The 19,130-nt window shown below is 53.0% G+C and overlaps 1 protein-coding gene across 2 annotated transcripts in view; it reads left to right on the forward strand.

Moving 5' to 3' along the window:
* Positions 1-19,130, forward strand: part of Cdh13 (cadherin 13) — an 873,206-nt gene that overhangs the window by 728,982 nt on the left and 125,094 nt on the right. For both annotated transcript variants that reach the window (XM_046434914.2, XM_046434915.2), the window contains exon 8: positions 17,032-17,172. In XM_046434914.2, coding sequence (XP_046290870.1) covers positions 17,032-17,172 — 141 coding nt within the window. The remainder of the gene's footprint in view (positions 1-17,031; positions 17,173-19,130) is intronic.

The following is a 19,130-nucleotide window of genomic DNA, read 5'->3' on the forward strand; positions in this document are numbered from 1 at the left end:
CACATAAAATAGCTAAGCATAGCATTCCTGACTCGGAAAAAATTGGGAACAGACCCAAAACATGCTTGGGAAAATCAAATCATCATCATTTCTCCTGTGAATCTCAGTCATTGTTTCTGTTTGGCTTGTTTTAAGGATGGGGTGCGTTTAAAGTGTAAGTGTGGGAAAGCTGCGCCTTCCCCCTGTACTGTGACCAATGAGGCCGAGAGCCCAAACTCATTAAGTCTCCCACATACAGAATGGAAATGTGTGCGGCACTTAGAGCGAGCAGGGCTGGTGATGAAGCGTCCTGCTCAGACCTTGAACGTGTCGACACACTCGGTATCTCTCACCCACGGAGCAGCACAAGCATCATCTCCCACCACGTGACATTAATATTATTTTTATGACTGTGCACAATGCGGTGACACATTGCTGAGCCGCTGAGAAATCTAAAGAATAAAAAAGATTTAGACACAGAGGGAGCCTTGAATCATGAATTGGGGGAGAAGGAGCAGTCGATGAGTGCACCCGCAGCCGGTGACGCGGCTTCGTCAAATGAACTGAGCACAGCAGGCCGATTCCTTAGATGGCTCGGGTCCCTGGACTTGGTGTGGGTGGGTGTGGCTCAGCCCAGCACCGTCAGCGTTGAGTGCCGAGGGGAGACTCCAACTAGCTCTGCCCAAGGACCAGGCCAAAGACAGAGCTCTGAGCCCAGAAATGGCCCCCGAACTAGTGAAAGGGACAGGACACTCGCCCTCTGGCCGCCCTTCCTGTGCCATGGCAGATGTCACCAGGCAGTCATGGCCCATGTTTGGGGCCCATCCAGGTCTCAGCAGGCAGCAGGACTCCATTCCCCTCTATGGCTGGACAACAGTCCATCGAATGCTCGGCACTTGGGACTCTCTGCACCTTTGGGCTGTTGTGCTGAGCCGGGAACACGTGTGCATGTGCCTTGGCCTGAGAACCTGTTTTCGGTTCTCTGGGTATGTACCTGGGGTGGTGACTCTCTGGAACCTTCTAAGGCACCGCTATCTATCTCTGTGCCAGTGCACGTCCTGACCAGCAGTGCCTGGGGGTTAGTTTCATCATAGCCAACACAGGGTCTGTGCTTTCATTAGTGGCCACCTCGAAGGCATGAGGTGCTACCCCACAGATGCATGTATCTCACGATCAGTGCGTTGACAATCTATTCATGTGTCCATTGGCTATTTGTGTGTCCTCTTTAGAGAAAATCTTTTCTCCCCTTTGGCCTGGGTTTAGCTGGATTGTCCGTATGTCTTTTTGTTGTTGAGCCGCAAGTCGCTCCTTTATATGTTCTGGACATTAGGCCCTCATCAGATATATGGTTTGCTGAATAATTTCTCCCATTCCACAAGTTGTCTTTTTATGCTTTTGATGATGATACCTCATTGTATTTTTAAATGACTAAATAACTGATAAACTCAACACCAGACATTTAGATGACATTTGTGAACAAAGCAATCAAGAGCTACCATATGGGATCAGTGTTCCTCTCCCCACATGGCCGTGTGCTGAGGAGCCTGCTGACCGGCCCACGCTCTCATTTCCACCTTAACACTGGGCATCATGTCACAGCCCTAGTCACAGACTGGCAGGTGGGCACTGCATGTCCTGGTACAGGAGGGGCTGAGTGTCCCTATGCCCCTATGTCCTCCTGTCCCCTTCTGCTGTGTAGTGGGGGAGGGAGGAAAAGGGAAAGATGGAGTTTCCCAGAACAGCCTTTTAAGGACCCCATCTCGGGCCGTGGTGACGATTAACATTTACTAGAATTCTTAGTTGCCGCCTCCGCAGCTGTCAGTGTGGCTCTCTGGGGATGCCTGAGATCTAAGTGCTCAGCCTGTACCCTGACATTTAAAGTGCCAATGACAGGCATGATCTTTATTTAGCGCCTTCTCTCTACTGTTACGGGAGGTCCTCGCAGACACCTCTCCTGTGGGAATCACTAATGACCATTGCAACTCAGGTAAGGAAACTGTTGTCCAATCTCAGCGACGTCTGGGCCCCCGGCTTGTCTGGTTCCCAGAAGGCTGAGGAGGAGAGAGGAGCAAGAGGCCACTTTCGTCACTCTGGGTCACACAGCTTGATAAGTCCCATCAGAATGGCGGATGATAAGTATCCCAAACACCTTAACTGTTGTGCTTTAGCTCTGATAACAGAACCTGCTTCCTTTTCTGACCACTAAATAATATATGTTTAGAGTACAAAAAAAGTAACTTAGAAAGGGGCACCAAGGAGGAAATAAAAATTGCCTAACCACGTCGTCAAAGATAATTGCTGTTAATATCTTGCTATGTATAATTCTTTTTCTGTTGACATATTGTAATATACAAATACTCTTTTTTTTTACAAAAATGGAATCTTCCTGTTTGTGCAATTCTGAAACCTGCCCTTTCTTCTCAATAGTATAATAGAAACATTTTCCATGTCATTAAATATTCTCGTACTAAGCATTTATTTTTAATGTGGGTGCCTCTGGCTTAAACAGCAGCAATATTCAATGCTGCAAAAAGCTACGCTTGGTGGATTTGACCACAGTTTTTTTTCTCTCAGCATATTATGAGGAGGTTTAAATGATGCATCTGTGAGAATAGACCTCTGATGAGCCATTCCTGGACGGGGAAGTTGCTGGCCATTCCTGACTTGCTCAGACGCTGTAAAATTATCCATCCTACAGCCACAGGGCCCTTGTCTGGATGGTATGATGTGCTGGGACTCGGGTTCCAAGGTGCAGACCCAGCAACAAGTGGCTGGTTAATGTAGGGGCCCTTTGAGGTGATGTGGATAAACTGATGTAACACTTTTTTTGAGCTGGGTAAAATGACAGTAGCCATCCAAGGTGCCAGGCTGAGGTGTGTCACAGGAAAGGACAGGATGGATGGTCAAGAGCAGCAGGAGGTGGGAGACTTCCCAGGGGACAGTAATGGTCGTGCTGACATCAAGGACACTCTGGAGGAGCAGAGAGGGCACCTGTGCGGGCGAAGGAGTCACAAGGCTGCAGGGAGGACAGCGATCACCTGTGCGAGCGTAGGAGCCACCATGTGTAATGAGCTGTGTGCCTGAAGACACGGGCATCAGAAGGCACTGAGCTCTGCCTCCCAACAGCGCACAGACGGGCACAATTCAGAGGGACGGGCAGTGTGGTAGACTGCTGGGGGCACTGATACCAGTAAGTGCTCAATAAATGCTCACCATTGGTGTTGTGCACATAACATTTCATTTAGTCCTCACAGTGACACTGTCATAGGGACTGCTATCTCCCTGTTCCACAGTGATAAAAGAGCCTTGCCGGGGTCACCTGCCATGGTCACTGTGTATGGATTTACTCAAATATGACCTTCTCCAGCCACCCCATTTAAAACTGAGCTGAGCCTGCATCCCCTCCCAGACATCCCATTCCACCTTCTTCTGATTGAATCTCCCCTTAGCATTCACCACCATTCGTCTGCCTACGGTCTGTCTCTTCCTCTAGAATTTAAGTGCCACTAGGAGGGGATCTTTGGCACTTCTGCCTATGGCTGTCTCCCCAGCGGCTCGGAAGAGTGTTTGTGGAGGGAATGAAGGAGCTCTCTGAGCCTCTGGCTCTTCACCTGAGCACGGTGCGAGTCGGCGCTTGCCAGGATGTTAGTGAAGGAGAGCTTCGGGATCTCAGGACTCCTGGCTGAGCGGGGACAGCTCCCGGAGCTGCGGGTGTGGCCAGCTGTTCGCTCGGCTCATGATGCTCGGCCAAGTCTGTCTTCTTTGTACAGATGCTGTCTGGGTTACACAGCTCCAGGTTTAATACATTTTTTTCATTAACCTATGATATAATTTCACAGATACCAAAAAAAAAAATGTTTTAAGGCTATAGCTATCTAATGCCCGCAAGGCCCCTTTATGCAGGTGTCCCAAGTTTGGGCTCATTTGTTCATTTATGCACTCTTTGTCTTAATATTTAAGCTGCCACCTTTGTCAGTAATGTGTCTCTACAAGGATGGGAAAGAAAGAAGAAGCTGTAGTTAGACTTCATCTCCTGTGTCTCCGTCCTGTCCTATGTCTTGTAAGGACACTGGTAGCGTTAGGCGTGCCCAGGTGGTCGAGGGTTATCTCATCTCAACATCCTTCACTTAATGACATCTGCAAAGACCAATTTTCCAAACAAGGTGTCATAGGCTCCAGGCCTTAGGACACAGGTGGATCTTTCAGGGACCCACCCTCAGGCCATGGTGGTTACCATCATGTCACTTTGAGAGCCACCTTCTCAGGCTGTGGCTGTAGGAGCTCACGCACCTCTGTAGGCTTTATAGAGCCTCGATCCTATGGCTTCGGCTTTGACAGTGGGTAGCAACAGCCTTCTCTTGTCCAGTTTACTCTGCCCACCAGACCACACAGTTGGGGACACATGGCAGTAATCCCATTCTGCCTTACCGTGGTCCCAGAGGAAGGGCGAGAGTGCAGGAATGGGGAGCTGGGTGCCAGAGGATGCGATTCACCCGGGTCCCACAGCCGTCAGCAGAGCCGAGCTGAGAGTCGCCTCTCACTGTGGTTTTGCAGCCCCTGCTCTTCTCTCTATGCCAACAGCCAGCAGAAGGCAGTAATTCAACACGCCTTCTGCTCCAGGCACCTCACGGCAGATGAAAGGGACAGAGCTCCGTGGCACGTAGTGACAGAGTGACGTGGTGTGACCCATGCTGCAAGGCCGCTGTGAGGACACCACCATCTTCCTGCCCGGACTTCAGCTTTAGAAGGAGACGGGCGGTAGACCTGGGCAGCTTGAGTGCCCAGAGTTCCCTTCCCGGCTAAGGGAGAAGCGTCTGGGAGGACATGGAGAAGGGAGTGACCGCCCAGGGGCTCCTCCACACCAGGACCTTCCACAGGATGTGGCCCTGTGGTGTGATGCCCAGGGGTCAGCCTGGAAACAGTGTCCTGGTCCCAAGTTACAGCGTCTGCTGCACCTGCCATCCCTTCAGTAGCCCAGGGCCCCCTCCTGCTTTGCCCAGCTCTGTCACCCCCCGCCCTGTCACCCCCTCAGCTGTGGGCTGAGAAGCAGAGCTCCCACCCCAGCACCCCCACGTAGGAACTGATTGTGTCCTGGGATCCTCACCTGTGCCATGGGAGTGACAACCGTGCCAGCCTCACAGGGCATCAGGACAGAACTGGGGTATCTCATGAGGAAGGGTTGATAGCTGTTTCTGGCATACAGTAGGTGCTCAATGGGTATAGCCATAGTTAACTGTAACAACAGAGGCCTGAGTGGAGCCCAGGACAGGCAAACAACAGGCACATTTAGACCAGAGTGAGCAAGTGCCCAGCTGGGGTGCAGCCAGGAGGGAGCAGGAGGTCGGCGTGTGTGGACCCCAAGGTGCGGTCTGTCCCCCCTTTGGAAGAGGCCACTGAGGCCCTGGGGTTTCCAGAGAGGCAGACAGTGGAGTTCAAGTCTCCATCTGAAAAGGACCCAGAGCAGGGCCCGAGGGAAGGCCGAGGCTCTCTGTAGGGTTGTTTTTGAAATGGAAAGGAAGGCCGCCTCCGAGGACGTGAAGCAGCCCCTCTTCATGAGCATCCTGCCTGTCTGCAGGCCGGGCTGGGAGGGCGAGGCCCGGGGTTGAGGCGCAGCACTGACCTCTCCGCTGACATCCCCTGTTAATAGGCTTAGCCTCTCTCCTCAGAGCCAAGACAATTTCAGGAACAGATGGAGGACAGCCCGGGGATCCCAGAGGCCTCCTGGTGCGTGCAGGGCCGGACTGGCAGCCCGCTAGACGCTGGGCAGCAGTGCTGAAGGAAGGCGATCAGAAGGGCCTGCACACCAGGCGTGAAATCAACAAGAGAACCTTCCAGAAGCAGTCTACGTCGGGGCCTTTCACATTGCCTTTTCTCCCTGGTGTATGAATTAGCTTTCCAAACAACGGCAGGGGCATAATTGGAATCCATCTTGTGCCATTTTTTTCCCTCGGATGATTTAGAATTAGTTCAATTTATTTTCAAAGAGCGGAACCCACTGGCTGCAGAGGGGTGGCTTCTGGAATGGCCCTCCTGTGGACCGCGGGCTGGTGTCTGCTGATTCATTGCTCCCACGGCCGGCCTCTTTGTTTTGAGAGCTACCTAGAATTATTGCCAGCAGCAGAACTCTAAGCCAAAGTAAATTCTGCACAGAGAGGCGTTTGACTTAAGGGGCAGCATATAATGCCCACTAGGAGTGACCCTGGATGGGGTTAGATGAGGAGACCCCACGGTGAACCGGGCTGGAGGAGGCAATGTGGTGGAGGCTGCGGTTCTGATGAAGGCCTGGTCGATGGGCGGGGCCCATTGCCATGCGGGGCCCAGGCTGGCAGGGGTCATAAAGCTGAAATTGCCGGTGCTGCGGGCATTCAGAGACTAATTTCAGAAACCTTGGCCAACCCATGGTGGGCTCCTGTACTTCTGTCATTGGGAGTCCGTAATTGAATTTTCTGGATGTTTTGACCAGTGTGTAACTTTGTGAAGCTGATTACACAGCAGAACACAATTTTGAGTTTGACCTTAAAAAGCATTACCCTCTGCCGAGTGATTAGAAAACATGCCGGCTCCGCCCTCCTCCCTGCACTTGATTTGGGGGAGGGGGAGGAGAAGAAACCACCTTGCTATTTCATGTAACCTGGTAAGATTCATTTAGATTCTATGCAGATCATTTAATAACAGATTTTGTAAAACCTTAACATAAGGAGCCACCATAAAACGTATTATCTTTTATTACCCACACAGAGAATGACATTTTAGATGGTAATAAATCGAAACCCAGGGAAAGCGATTTGCTCTCGGGGAGTGCTCGGCGGACAGCAGGAACAGCTTCGGGCTTTGGTCTGTAGGGAAGGAGGCCCCTGGGTCATCCCAGACACCTCCGCTGGCTCTGCTCATCTAGCAACTTCCTCTCGTCCCTCTGGTTTGGTGTGGCTTTGTTCTTTGAAAAGTCATTCCCACCCAAACCTCAACACTCAGAGACCCCATCTTCCCGCCCTGTTGCCCCTCTTTCCATCTCACGTGCCTCAGGATGCGTGCCAGCCTAGGCTGAGCCTGGATCAGGGCCAGGCACGGGCATCTGCCGGACATGAAGAGCTCCATCCAGAACCGCTGGCACACACCGCGGCCTGGTTGGACGACCTCTCTTTGAAGAGAAGGAACTTTCTTCCCACTTGCTCCTGGAGAGCCAGGGCATGAGCTGCACCCTACGCCACCTGGAGACTCACTTAGCCTCTGTGACCTTCCCAGGCCTTGCCACCCAGAATGGTGACCCCGAGGCCAGGCTTACTGAACAGCATTAAGGTGACCATTCTTTGGTTTCTTCTCTCATCAGACATTGGCCAAGAATGTGGCAGACGCTGAACTTGGCTTGGGCAGTCTCTCCCCAGGTAACTGGGGACCAGGCCCACTTATTTTCAAAGACTCTAACCTAATGCCCCCGCAGGGGCTGTGCCTTAGGGTCTCCGTGTCCCCGGGGCACTAGGCATGGGGGGTATGGCAGGGTGAGTTGGAGAAAGGTCTCACTGAGGACTCTAATGGATACTCAGAGTGACCGACAGGAGCAGAAGGCTCTCCAGTAAACTGCTCTGATATTTGTCCATTGCAGGTGGGAGGACACTGGTCTCCCACTGGACAGATGTCGGTGTTGCGGGAAAGGTCTGGTGGACATTCCACCCAGAGGATGAAATGAAACATCTCTGGAGGAGAGACGGAGGAAGCCGTTGTGGGAAGGTGGGCCTAATGGAGGGAGGGAAAGGAGGGCTGAGGCTGGTGGCTGTCACCACAGGAGCCGGGAGGCCGGCAGAGCCTCCGCTCCACAGGAGGCTCAGTGACGCCCTCCAGAGAGGTGGTCACCACACAGAGAAGGCCTTGAAGCAACGCCAGTCCCTGCCTTACAACGCAGGAGATCAGAGTCCAAAATGGGTCTCACTGGGCCGACATCAGGGTGTGGGCAGAGCTGGGGAATCTAGCTCCTCAAGGATTCCAGTTTTTAGAGCCTCCTGCAGCCCTGGGCTCCCAGCCTCTCCCTCCACCTTAAGCCATGGAGGCCACATCTTCAAGCCACGCCCTTCTCTCCCGCCTCACCCTCCCTCTTCCTCTTCTTCTCTCCACTTCCTTCCTGCTGCAAGGACCTGTGAGTGCACTGGGCCCACCCAGACCCCCCGGTCAGTCGCCTCATCTCTAGGTCCTTATCAAAGCCTCTTTTGCCACCTGAGGTGATACGTTTGGTTCTAGGAATTAGGATGTGGACATCTTTCAGGGTCATTGTTCTGAATACCTTAGAGGACGGACTTGAAGGCTTTAGAATGGCGGTCACTAGAGGAGGAGGGGAGGGGACGGAGGGACTGGATGTCAGCTACAAAGCAGGAGCAGGAGGAGCGAGTCTGGCCTGGGGCACGTGGGTGACGCCAGTTTACACCAACCTACTGTGTATTTCAAACTAACCAGAGGAGAGGAGTTGGAAGGCCCAACAAAAAGAGAAGGTGAATGTTTGGGGGAAACGGAAGAACTAGTTGCTGTGATTTGACTGTTACGTCCTGCCCACACGCGTCACACTGTGCCCCATAAGGTATGGGATGATGATGGCCAGCTAAAAATAAAGCCGAGGGCTTCTAGAGCCCGGAGTGCGAGGGGTCTGGGGCGCTGGGCTGTGCTCTGCCCGCTGCAGGAGCCCGGCACCAGCAGCTCACGGTGAGGCCGCAGGACAGACGTGGGCAGAGGACGCACTGTGCAGTGTCACTCAATGCCCCAGGAGAGAACTTCTCCAGATATCTCGGGCTCACAAGAGGAGCAGGAGAGCTCCTAATGGTGGCCACGTCCAAGCAAGGTCAGCCAGGTCAAGTGGCCGTTTGCAGGGTGCCTGTGGAGGTCAGGGTTTTGCAGACTGAGGAAAGGACTAAGGAAGCCCCAGACGGTGGAGCCGCAGTAGTTCATTGTCACAGGAAGAGCCCTGCGTGAGGACCGGGGACGCCACCCAAGCTCGTCTCCCAGGAGCTGGGATGGTCCTCTAGCCACCGAGAGCTCGTGGAGATGCAGGGCAGGGGCTGCCTCCTAGGGCTCACTCTGCCAGCTCTGGGTGGCGAGTAGCTCAGATGGAAACCAGAGGGACCCTTCTGGAAGTTGCTGCAGTGACACAGAGATGCCGCTAGAGGTCCTGGGAGAGCTGCAGCAACAGAGACAGGAGGGCAGACTCCAGAGTAGGCCAGTCGGTGGCTCTTGGCCATCGGTTGTTTGGGGTGAGGAGGGGACCACTACGGTGCTGTGGCCCCCCTGCCTGCACCTGTGGCACTGGGCACCCACCTGCTCAGAGGGCCCACGGGGCTTCACCTGCAGCCAAGCCTGGGCTCCCGATGGTGAGGAGCAGAGCGGGCACCTGCTCTTGTTCCCACAGAGTCCTGGACAGACTCACAGTCAGCCCCCAGCGCGCTCAGTGACGGAAGTCACAGAACATTAGGATGGTGGCCACGTCAAAGCACAGTCTCCCACCACCTTCCACGGAAATGACATCATGACCCCCAAAACAGGACATTCCCTTCCCAAGACATCTCCCCTCAGTCTCCTCCACGTGTGGTGTCCAGCCCAGCGGCCTCTCCTCTCGGAGGCCAGGTCCTCCACACCTACCCCATCTCACTCTACTGAATCGAGTGTCAGTCCCTGGCACAAGACTTGATACCTGCCCCTTATCCCGCCTTGTCGTGGGCACAAGGCCTAACACTCCGCCAGGGCTTGATGAGTGTGTGGTGAGTTAAACGGGCTCCCTGCAGCCTTCCTGAGCCCCCTTCACACAGACCTCCAATAGCACCACCCGGGAGCACGCAGCAGAGCCTAGATATCTTCTCTTTGCTTTTTTCTCTGGTTCAGAAACGCACCAAAAGTAGGTTTGTGTCATCCATCACGTCCCAGCAGAGTTTCTTGAGCCTAGTAGACACTAAATAAATGTTCCCGTGGAGCCAGACTGAAAACCAAGCCTCCGCCGCCTGGAGTCGGGAGGAGGTGATATTTCCAGGTGAGCCATCAATGCCACTGACAGTTATTTACTGTCACTCATCAGGATGTACACTTTGCCCGGAAATGTTTTATTTGCTCCTGGTGTCCCTCAACCTCGGATCCATCACTTAGGCCATGCCAGCCGCGAGTGTCTAAGAGGCAGCGTTTATTTCCCCTGCTGCTCCCCACCCCCGGGCCTGTCGGCAACCAGTAAATCTGGGGAAATGAGCTCTGCTTCTCCACCAGCCCCAGCCGGGAGTGAGGAGCCGGCAGCGACAGCAAGGGTCGTGAATGTCCACATTGGCACAGGGGAGCGGGGGAAGGAGCCCCGGAGACAAACAGTGGAGCCAGGACAGCGGCCCACTGGGAGGCAGGAAGGACAGTGCTGGCCACCAGCAGGACGCACAAGGCCCTTTATACGAGGACACCAGCGGCTCCGGCTGGATGGATGGGCTGCCTGTCTCCACTGTGAGGGGGTCCGAGTGGATAAATCAAACCCAGACAACAACCCGTTCTGCTTCAGATAATGCTTTTACCAATCTGTTGCAATATTTATAGAGCAGGTGTCAGGTGCGCTAACGGGAGAAAAATTGGTCCCCGTCTGGGATGCGTGGAGCCAGGAGTCAGGAGAGCAGATGAGCACACAGTACAGAGGCCGCAGCGTCTCCACGCAGAGCGCGTGGCCGGGATACCGCACGCGTCCCCCCACGGAGGCTGGTGGACACGCTGCTCCCCACGGCTGCCCTGAAGTGCACGCTGGAGCCCTCTGGCCAGCTGATGACAGCCGCCTCCGCGCCTCTTTCTACCGACACACGTGGAGTGACATCACATCGGCAGCTTCTAATCAGCCACGGGAGGAGCGTCGAGACCTCCGAAGTCGAAAACCACCGCACACCCAGAGAATCTGCTGTCAAACATCTACACATGCCTCTCGCTGCGCCAGGCAGAATTTTTGTAAAAACATATCTCTGACTAATCACTGCCTAACGACGATGCGTTCATAGCTGAAAGATAAAGCTCTGAACAGGACAGGGCCCCTCATCGAATGGAGCTCCCATTGTCACGGTCAAGATAACCAATAAACAGGTACTCCATACGTCAGAGCCTCGCAGAACTCGGCAAAAACACCATCTGTGGAGTGTTGACTGCTGCGTAACAGATGACCCCAGACTCGGGGACTTAAAACTGTAGGCACTTAGGACCTCACGGCCTCTGTGTCCAGGCACCGGGGTGCTGCTTGGCTGTGTCCCGTGTTGAACGGGCCCCTGCAGAGCGGCAGCCAGCGTGTTGGTCCAGCATCTGCCGTCTCAGCAGAGGAAGGGAGGATCCAGGACCTGGCTTGTCAGTGGTCAGCAACACCCAGCCCCTTTGGCTCTTCCTGGAGGAGAGTTTGTGCCACATCTTCAGAAGAGTTCCCAAAGACTCCACTAAGAACCATGAGGCCATACCCGCAGCACTTACGTGGTCAGGCTCCGTGCCTGGTGCCTCCAATGCCTCCTTTACTTCCCCCCACTATTCTGCAGACAGGGAGACGGAGGCAGCGGGACTCACGTAACAGGCTGGGTCACTTGGTGCCTGAGTGGTGGAGCCGGGGACTAGTGACGATGGAGAGCCAGCTCGCCAGAGTGGCAGACACCCTGCAAGGCAGCTGGGCTGGGCCCCGATGGAGCTGTGGCGCAGTGAGCAGTGGCCGTCAGCAAGGGGACAGGAGCTCCCCTGGAGGAGGGAGCAGAGACGCCACATTCAAAATCAGGAGAAAGTGGGGGACAGCGGCCAGAAAGCCAGTCTGTGCCAACGCAGAGCCGAGGACGAGACTCAAGATGAGCAGGAGAAGGACAGGGCACCGAGTGGGTGGAGGGCAAAGCCTCTCTCACGTGACGCTTATGTGTTGATGTCCCCCCACGGCTACCATTAGCCTGGTTATTAGTGATAAACGTTCCGTGAAACGCAGACTCGTGTGGAAGTCGCCGTGGCCGTGTAAGACATCAAGGGTCCGGTGACTGATGATGTGTCATATTTGATGACACGGCTTGGTTCTTTTTTCAAGATGAAATGTTTGGTTTTCAAATCAGTGTGATCAGTGAACCGGCCAGAGTCTGTGGAGGCTTTTCCTGGAGGCACACATCTCCCTGGAACCCCAGGGTCTCTATGAACTAGCGGTTCCATGACACCAGGGAGGAGACCACAAATGCAATGGACACTCGTGACCACCAGGCTCGAGCCAGGAGGACGGCTCGACACTCTTGGATATGTCTCACAGATGGGGTCGCTCCAAATAAAATCGGAGGAGCCCATTTACTTTACCCATATGACACGGTGTATTTCTTGGGTGAAATAAGACCCTGTCTCCCAAAATAGAGTTCCCCAAAGTATGAACCAGCCCTGAGGACAAATGGCTTTGGTTTGGAAATGCTGCTGATACACTCAGCCCTTTGAGAGAGAATTCAGTTCAGGAAAACAATAATCAATCATTGTTATCAGAAAGAAAATAAACCACCCACCTTCTGTGCTGAGTCCCGGCCAGCAGTCCAGCCAAAGTCATGGTCCTTGCCCTTGAAAACTGACAGACTTACAGAAATGGTGAAACAAGACACTGGACAGGGAGGTGAAGCTCCCGGGTAATAGCCCCTCCCCCTAAGGAGTGGCCCGGGGCCTGCCCATGCCACAGGACAGCCCAGTGTCCCCCAAACCCTCAGGAAGGCCAGGAGTTGTGGCGGGGAGCCTGAGGGTCTGCCCTGCCCACTGTCCTTACGGGTCTTGGTTCCACATTTCATGTTCCCAGACCGTGGCCCAGCGTGGTGAGGGGACCGCCGAGCCCACTGACTCTTGCCGAGGGAGACACTCCTGCCGCATGGCCCCTAGAGGCGAATCCTCTGCATCAGGGCACCTCCTTGAGAAGGGGCATCCATGGTGGACGCTCAGCTGAGGGGAGTCCATTTCAGCAGAGGGACAAGTGCAGAGTGACAGAGAATGGACCATGTGGGTTTCAACTTAGAGTGACCAGGAAGTTAGGCAAGGGGACAGCTTCCCTGAGATGGCCCAGCCAGACAGGGAAGTGGGTCCGGGGGGATAAAACGGGACGGAGGGGACAGAAAGAGCCAGGCAATCCTGTGGCATCCTGTCTCCTTTTCAAACAAGGCCCGGGCTTCCGCATTTCACGGAGCTTGCGTTTACCATCCATGATCTGGTGTTTGTCCTGTTACCACCGTGAAAGCAATCAAATCCCCCACACTGACAGGCCAGCAATCTTTGGATCTTAGAGTGGCTTTTGATAGTGAAAACCTGGAAGCAACTGAAATGGCCACCCAATAGGGACGGTTTGAATGGACACGGCAGCTTCGTACTGTGGACCGTCCGGCTGTGAAATGGACGGACAGATCTGTAAGCACTGAGGCAACCGTGGGGAGGGGAAAACAAACCGTAGAACTGTGTGCAAGGTCTCATTCTGTTTGAATGTGCGTGTGTGCGTGTGTGTGTGTGTGTGTGTGTGAGTGTGTGTGTGTGAGTGTGAGCCTGTGAGTGTGAGACCCAGGAACAGGCGCGAGATACACCTAGCTACTGTGGGTGCTGGCTAAGCCTTGGGGCAGGGCTGGGCGAGGGCAGAGGAGGGTCCTCAGTTTCCACTCTAGAGACGGCTGCATCACTTTTCTTTTCTTACAATAATTGGCTGGTGGTTTGGTAATAAAAACGTTTTTAATGTTAGCCTTAAATTTGCCAGAAAATTGAGACTTTTGAAACGGCTCATCCCAAACCCTATGATTTCTTGACCTCACAGGCTACATGGCTCTCTACCAGATTCGCCAACCTATTTTCTATTATATCTGTCAAGTTTCATTTACCTCGGGTGGAAATTGGTTCATTTTTCAAAAATATTTATAAACTTGGCTAGATGACAGCAGTGCCCTTCCTCCACGCAGACCCGGGGGTTTACCCAGGCCCCACGCAGCCCTGTGAGGATGGCCGTCCTCAGCCTTGAATCCCGTCTCCCCAAGGAAAGAGAGCCCTGGGTTCCCATCGCTCTGACTCCAGCACCGAGCACAACAGTCAGACGAAGTGGCCATTAGCTGCCAATTAGATGCACAAGCCAATGAAATAAAAAATCATAATACCTGTGCAAATATGTAACACACACACACACACACACACACGTGTATTCATGAAGGGATGGGAGTGCTGTAGTGCAAGATGACAGCTCTTTGCTGTCTGGCTAATGACCAGACAATCCATCGTGTCCATCCTTACAATATGGGTCAGGATGCCTGGTTGTTCTCACGGAACGTCTAAATCAGATGTCTTGAGGAAAGGAGAAATTTATCTGCTCCTAGAACTCGTGAAATCTGAGAGGTAAATTGGTTTCAAGGATGGCTGCGGAGGGCTGGGAGTTGAGTTTCAGTCTCAGGTGCCTGCCTTGGGTGAAGTTCTCCTCGCCTGGCCCGGGGAGGGAGGCCCTGATGGGCCAGGCCTGAGCCACCTGACCAGCCCTCGCCCTCCCTGAACTCCGACTGTGCAGAGGGTGAGGAAGGGGTGGGGTCCCGAGGGAATGATGGCACAGGTATCCCAAGGAGGGAAGGATCCAAGAGAGCAAAGCAGCGCATGCCCGCCTGCCGCAGCTGGGCCTGACGCCACCTGCAGCCCACCCCGCGGCAGCCCACCCTCTGCAGGCTGCAGAGGGCTGAAGGAGCGTGGAGGAGTCATCTCCTTGCTACGCAGCCGTCCTGGAGTCACACTTGTCCCCATTTGCTTCGGGAGCTGTTCCTTTAGGGTTAAGCCAAGCCTGGGATCAGAAAGTAACGTTCTGGTAGAAATGCAGGAATTCCGCATCTCAGGGACTGTCCTTTAAAACAAAAGAAATCAAATGAGAGTCCAGCCCAAGTGTCCAAAGGCTTCCTGAGGTGTTATTTTAAACTGTGGACATTTTTAAAAGATTCTTAACGATCTAAAGACCAAGGAAGAGGAGATGATTAAGTACAAAATATTCACACAATTATAGTTTACACAGCCGTTAGCATGATGTCCAGAATCACGTTGGTGAGTGACATTACGTTTACAATGGTCTCTCAACAGTGGGAAACCATACACACAATTTCTTACTTCTTGTTGTGTGCTTTCAAAAATATGTACGGTTTTTAGGACAAAAATTACGATGTTATAAAGAAACGCGACCTGGGGTGGATGGGATTGTGGCTGGCATGTTCAGAGTCATTTGGGAAGGATTTTTGAAGAGGGCCAATATTGGGTGTCATCGGGTCCAGCCGCAGGATTTATGGCAAAGAGCAAATCCACTCCCACCTGCTTGCGAGCTCAGGCTGAGGTCTGCCAGCTTCAGCCGAGGGCAGATGGTACGACAAGCACCCACTAGAGCTGTCCCTGATCCAGCAGAACCAGGCGGGGCTTGGTGTCGATTCCACTGCACTGAGGGGGACTTTGTGACCTTCAGTGGTGGTAGAATCTGAGGTGAGACCAGAATGTCCCCCTGCAGAGCTGTCGAGGGGCACACCAGCTCCCCCTGGTGGCCATGCACTTCATAGGCGAGCCTTGCCAAACCGTCCAGTAGAACCACTTCTTCAGACACTGGGGCAGAAGCTCTTAGTTAAAGGAAACACAACCGTCCAAGGTGCCTGCAGGAACAAGCAGCAAACCAACCTCAAAAATCCTTTAAAGTTTCAGGGGCGCCAGCACTGAGCTATTAAATCCCCATGCCAGCTCCTGGCTGTGGAAGGAAATCAGAGACCCCCCGCTGCGTTTTTGTGCTTTGCTCCCTGTGGTCCTGGGTAATTGCTGGCTGGCGTAACCGTGGTCTGTCACCTGGCAGGGCTGTTTGTGCTATTGTAAACACCATTTATTTTGTTATTGAACATAGTTCACTAAGACCCTCTGTGTAAGTGATTGAGAAACAAGTCCAAACTGGTTTGAGCAAATAAGGAACATTAATGCCTTAATTACTGAAAAGTCCTTGGGCAAGGCTGGGTTTGGGCAGGACATGATGAGTGGCAGACCTGCCATCGCTGGGGATCGGTCTTGCTCCTAGGTGCCCCTCATTCTCAGGGCCTTTCTGGCCCCGCCCTGCAGTGGTATGAGATGGCTCATCTTTGGCACCAGTTAAACACGCCCAGGTTCACCCACAGGGAAGCTGCGGCTTCCCCCATCATGGGCCACATCTGGGCCTGGACTGGTCAGCATGCCCTGGGATGGGCATGGGCTTTTCTAACCAGGGCTCATTCCAGAAGTTCTCCAGAGACAAAGCAGAGGAAAGCAATCCAACCCAGACCACGTGGGCAGAGAGTCAGTGAGGGTGAGTCCCCAAAGGAAATGTGAGGCACTGCCTTACAGCAGAAGAGCAGTCCGTTGAGTGACCAAGACAAGCAGGTCCCCTGGCAGCAGTTTAAACACGGGCTGTTCAGGGCGACCACTGCGCTCCTCTTCCTGTTAGCTTCCCAGCTCCCGGGTTTCCTGTTTTGAATGTTTGATCATGGAATCCGAATATCTGTCAAATGGCCAAATGGGAATGAAGAGAAGCAGTGGTTACCAGGTGGCTTTATCAGATCGTGGTCTAACATTCTGTGAGAAGTACAGTGTAAGTGACTCTAAACCTCAGTTGGTTTTTTATCTATAAAATGTGAGTGGTAATTGCTGTTTGACATGCCTGTTGGAAAGGGTAGCTCTGATAATTTCCGTGAAGTACAGCAGTCCAACGCCTGGGTGTCAGATCGCCCCGTAAACTTGAGTTCCCGTGCTGCCATCTTTGTCTTGTTCCATGGGCTTGGAGATCTAGAGGTGACTATCAAGGGGAAACGTAGAGCCACACCCAGGAAATGGAACATTCTGGAAAGCATCCAATGTCCCCTTGAACAAGGATAGTGAAAAGGTTCAGTCCCCAGGACCATCTCATCTATGACCTGTTTCTGTGGTTAAACAGCTTTCAAAGGCACATTTACACACAGTAGGTAAAGATGCCATGGCTGACCACAAGGGCCTGCCCTCGACCCAGGAGCCCAGGCAGTGTGCTGGCCGCCTTTCCCAGGCAGTCGCCCATAACTAAATGCCACCTTCTCTGTTGTGTTTGCTTTATAGACTCTGGAAAACCCCAAGTACGAGTTGATCATCGAGGCTCAAGACATGGCAGGGCTGGACGTTGGGTTAACAGGCACGGCCACAGCCACGATCGTAATCGATGACAAAAATGATCACTCGCCAAAGTTCACCAAGAAAGAGGTAAACCCTGCCGACCGCCACCTTTGGGGTCTCAGCCACGGCCACGGGTCGGTGCTAACTCTGTGCACCACAGCCACTGCTGGCTCCCTGATTGCAAAATGGAAGCACTCCCTCTCGGTGGGCAGGACGGTGTTCTGCTGGAATTCTGTCTTGCATTTTTTATTTTGTGTTTGTGTGACGTTAAAATGCCAGGAAGCTGTGAGAACAAAAGCACTGAATCTTGTTAAAGTCCATAAGAAAATAACTTTTAATGCCAAAGTGCCATTTTCATAGTTTTATGGGTGTTATTTAGCCGTATTATGCGCGTCCCCTTGCGATTTTAGCATAACAAGAACTATCTTTTTTAAGCAAGTACAGATTGAGAGTCCAGATGAACTGCAGCAAGGAGGTAAAGCAGATTTCTCTTGGCGATGACAAGGTGGCCCAGGAACTTATGAATAACAGCCGAGTTAGCTTGTCTGAGAGGGCCGTTATTTATTCTCTCCTCTTATGCTTTTATGATTATGGATCACATGGCATTGCCCGTTTATTCCAGTGGAGCGATGTTTGCAGAAGGCTTGAGAAAATAAGACCACACTCAGGGGCTGACTTTGAGCCCAAACTAGGAAGTCATTGGCACTAGGCCTCTGACGGGGGCATGTTAAGGTCACGGCTTTTGGGGCGCCCAGGCCAGGGCTGCGGGTTTGACCCCCTTGTCAAAGGCCTAGTGAAGGGAAAGCATGGGGGCCAGACACAGGCTGGGGCTTGGCTCACCCCTGCCCCCGGGGTCTCTCCACCTGGAGACCTCTGAGTGTGGTTTAATTAACTGCTCTTTGCAAGTGAGGGATCTTACTGTTAAGCTCTAGGGATCTACCCAAGGTCACGGGCAGAGCAAGTAGCAGAAACAGGAAGGCAGCCAGCTCTCCAAGACTGCAGCTGTGCTCTGTTCTGCAGCACGGGGCTTCCTCATCCACCCCCAAGGCGTCCCCTGTGTGGACCTGCCCCACTGCCCTCCAGGAATCCAGAGGGGCCTCCTGAGGCCGGACTCCCCAGTGGCCTCTGCCCCTCGGCAGCTCTGCATGGCTCGTGAGCAGGTAGAAAATTCCCTCTGTCCCAGGGACTCATGGACACTCAGGATCCCAACCTCAAAACAGCCTGGGGCTCCAGACCATGACTGTCTGTGGGTGTCCCTAGAGCTGCTAGTGTGGACTGCTCGTTCAGTATGTCCACGTTTCCCAAACTGGTGTTCCAAGAAATTAATCCCCTAAGTTCCACTGTGGAAGATGGAGGTAAAGAGTTGGAGGGGAGAAAAGAATTCGGGGTCAAACAGACATGGGGAACGCCGAATTGAATAGTTAAAAAGATTTACTGCAAAACTCCTAAGCAACCTCAAAATTGTCTGTTTCTCTAAGGTGGTTTCTTAGAGTTCTTCCCCCAGGAACGTGTTTTCCTGGACCACAGCATGTCTTACTGAACTGGTGTTCAGTGGAACCCTATGGAGGATAGTCATTGCTCTGTAGGATTTCTTGTCTGTCTATTTCAAAATACTCACGTAGCATTTAACGTAAATGTGTGCTTAGTCGGGACTGAGTGCTGGGACTGAGAGATGGTTTTGTTCTTGTGGTTGACATCACTGAGTTCAAGGAAAGATTTAACATACACCTTAAATTTAAGCAAGAGACACTGAGCATCAAAAGAAAAATGTGCCCACCTGTGGATATTAGCAAAAGCACAAAAAGTTTCTTTGAATGGACACTGGATGAGAAGCCTGGGATCCCTGAAGGGCGGGGCCAATGTCTGAAGTGACAGATGGCTCACTCACAGAGGTGCAGGTGACGGGCTCTCGGATGTGGGATTCCCAAAGGAGTCTTTGCCCAACACTGGTTAAATTAGAGCAGTTCCGCTTCTTAACGGGGTCCCGCAAGGCTGTTGCAGAGAGATGCACACCAGAGCTGCCAGAGGGGCCGAGGTGGCCCAGA

This window comes from Marmota monax, unplaced genomic scaffold (assembly GCF_021218885.2).
Source record: "Marmota monax isolate L192 unplaced genomic scaffold, Marmota_monax_Labrador192_F-V1.1 WCK01_AAM20220418_F8-fsc00024, whole genome shotgun sequence".
Taxonomy (NCBI): Eukaryota; Metazoa; Chordata; class Mammalia; order Rodentia; family Sciuridae; genus Marmota; species Marmota monax.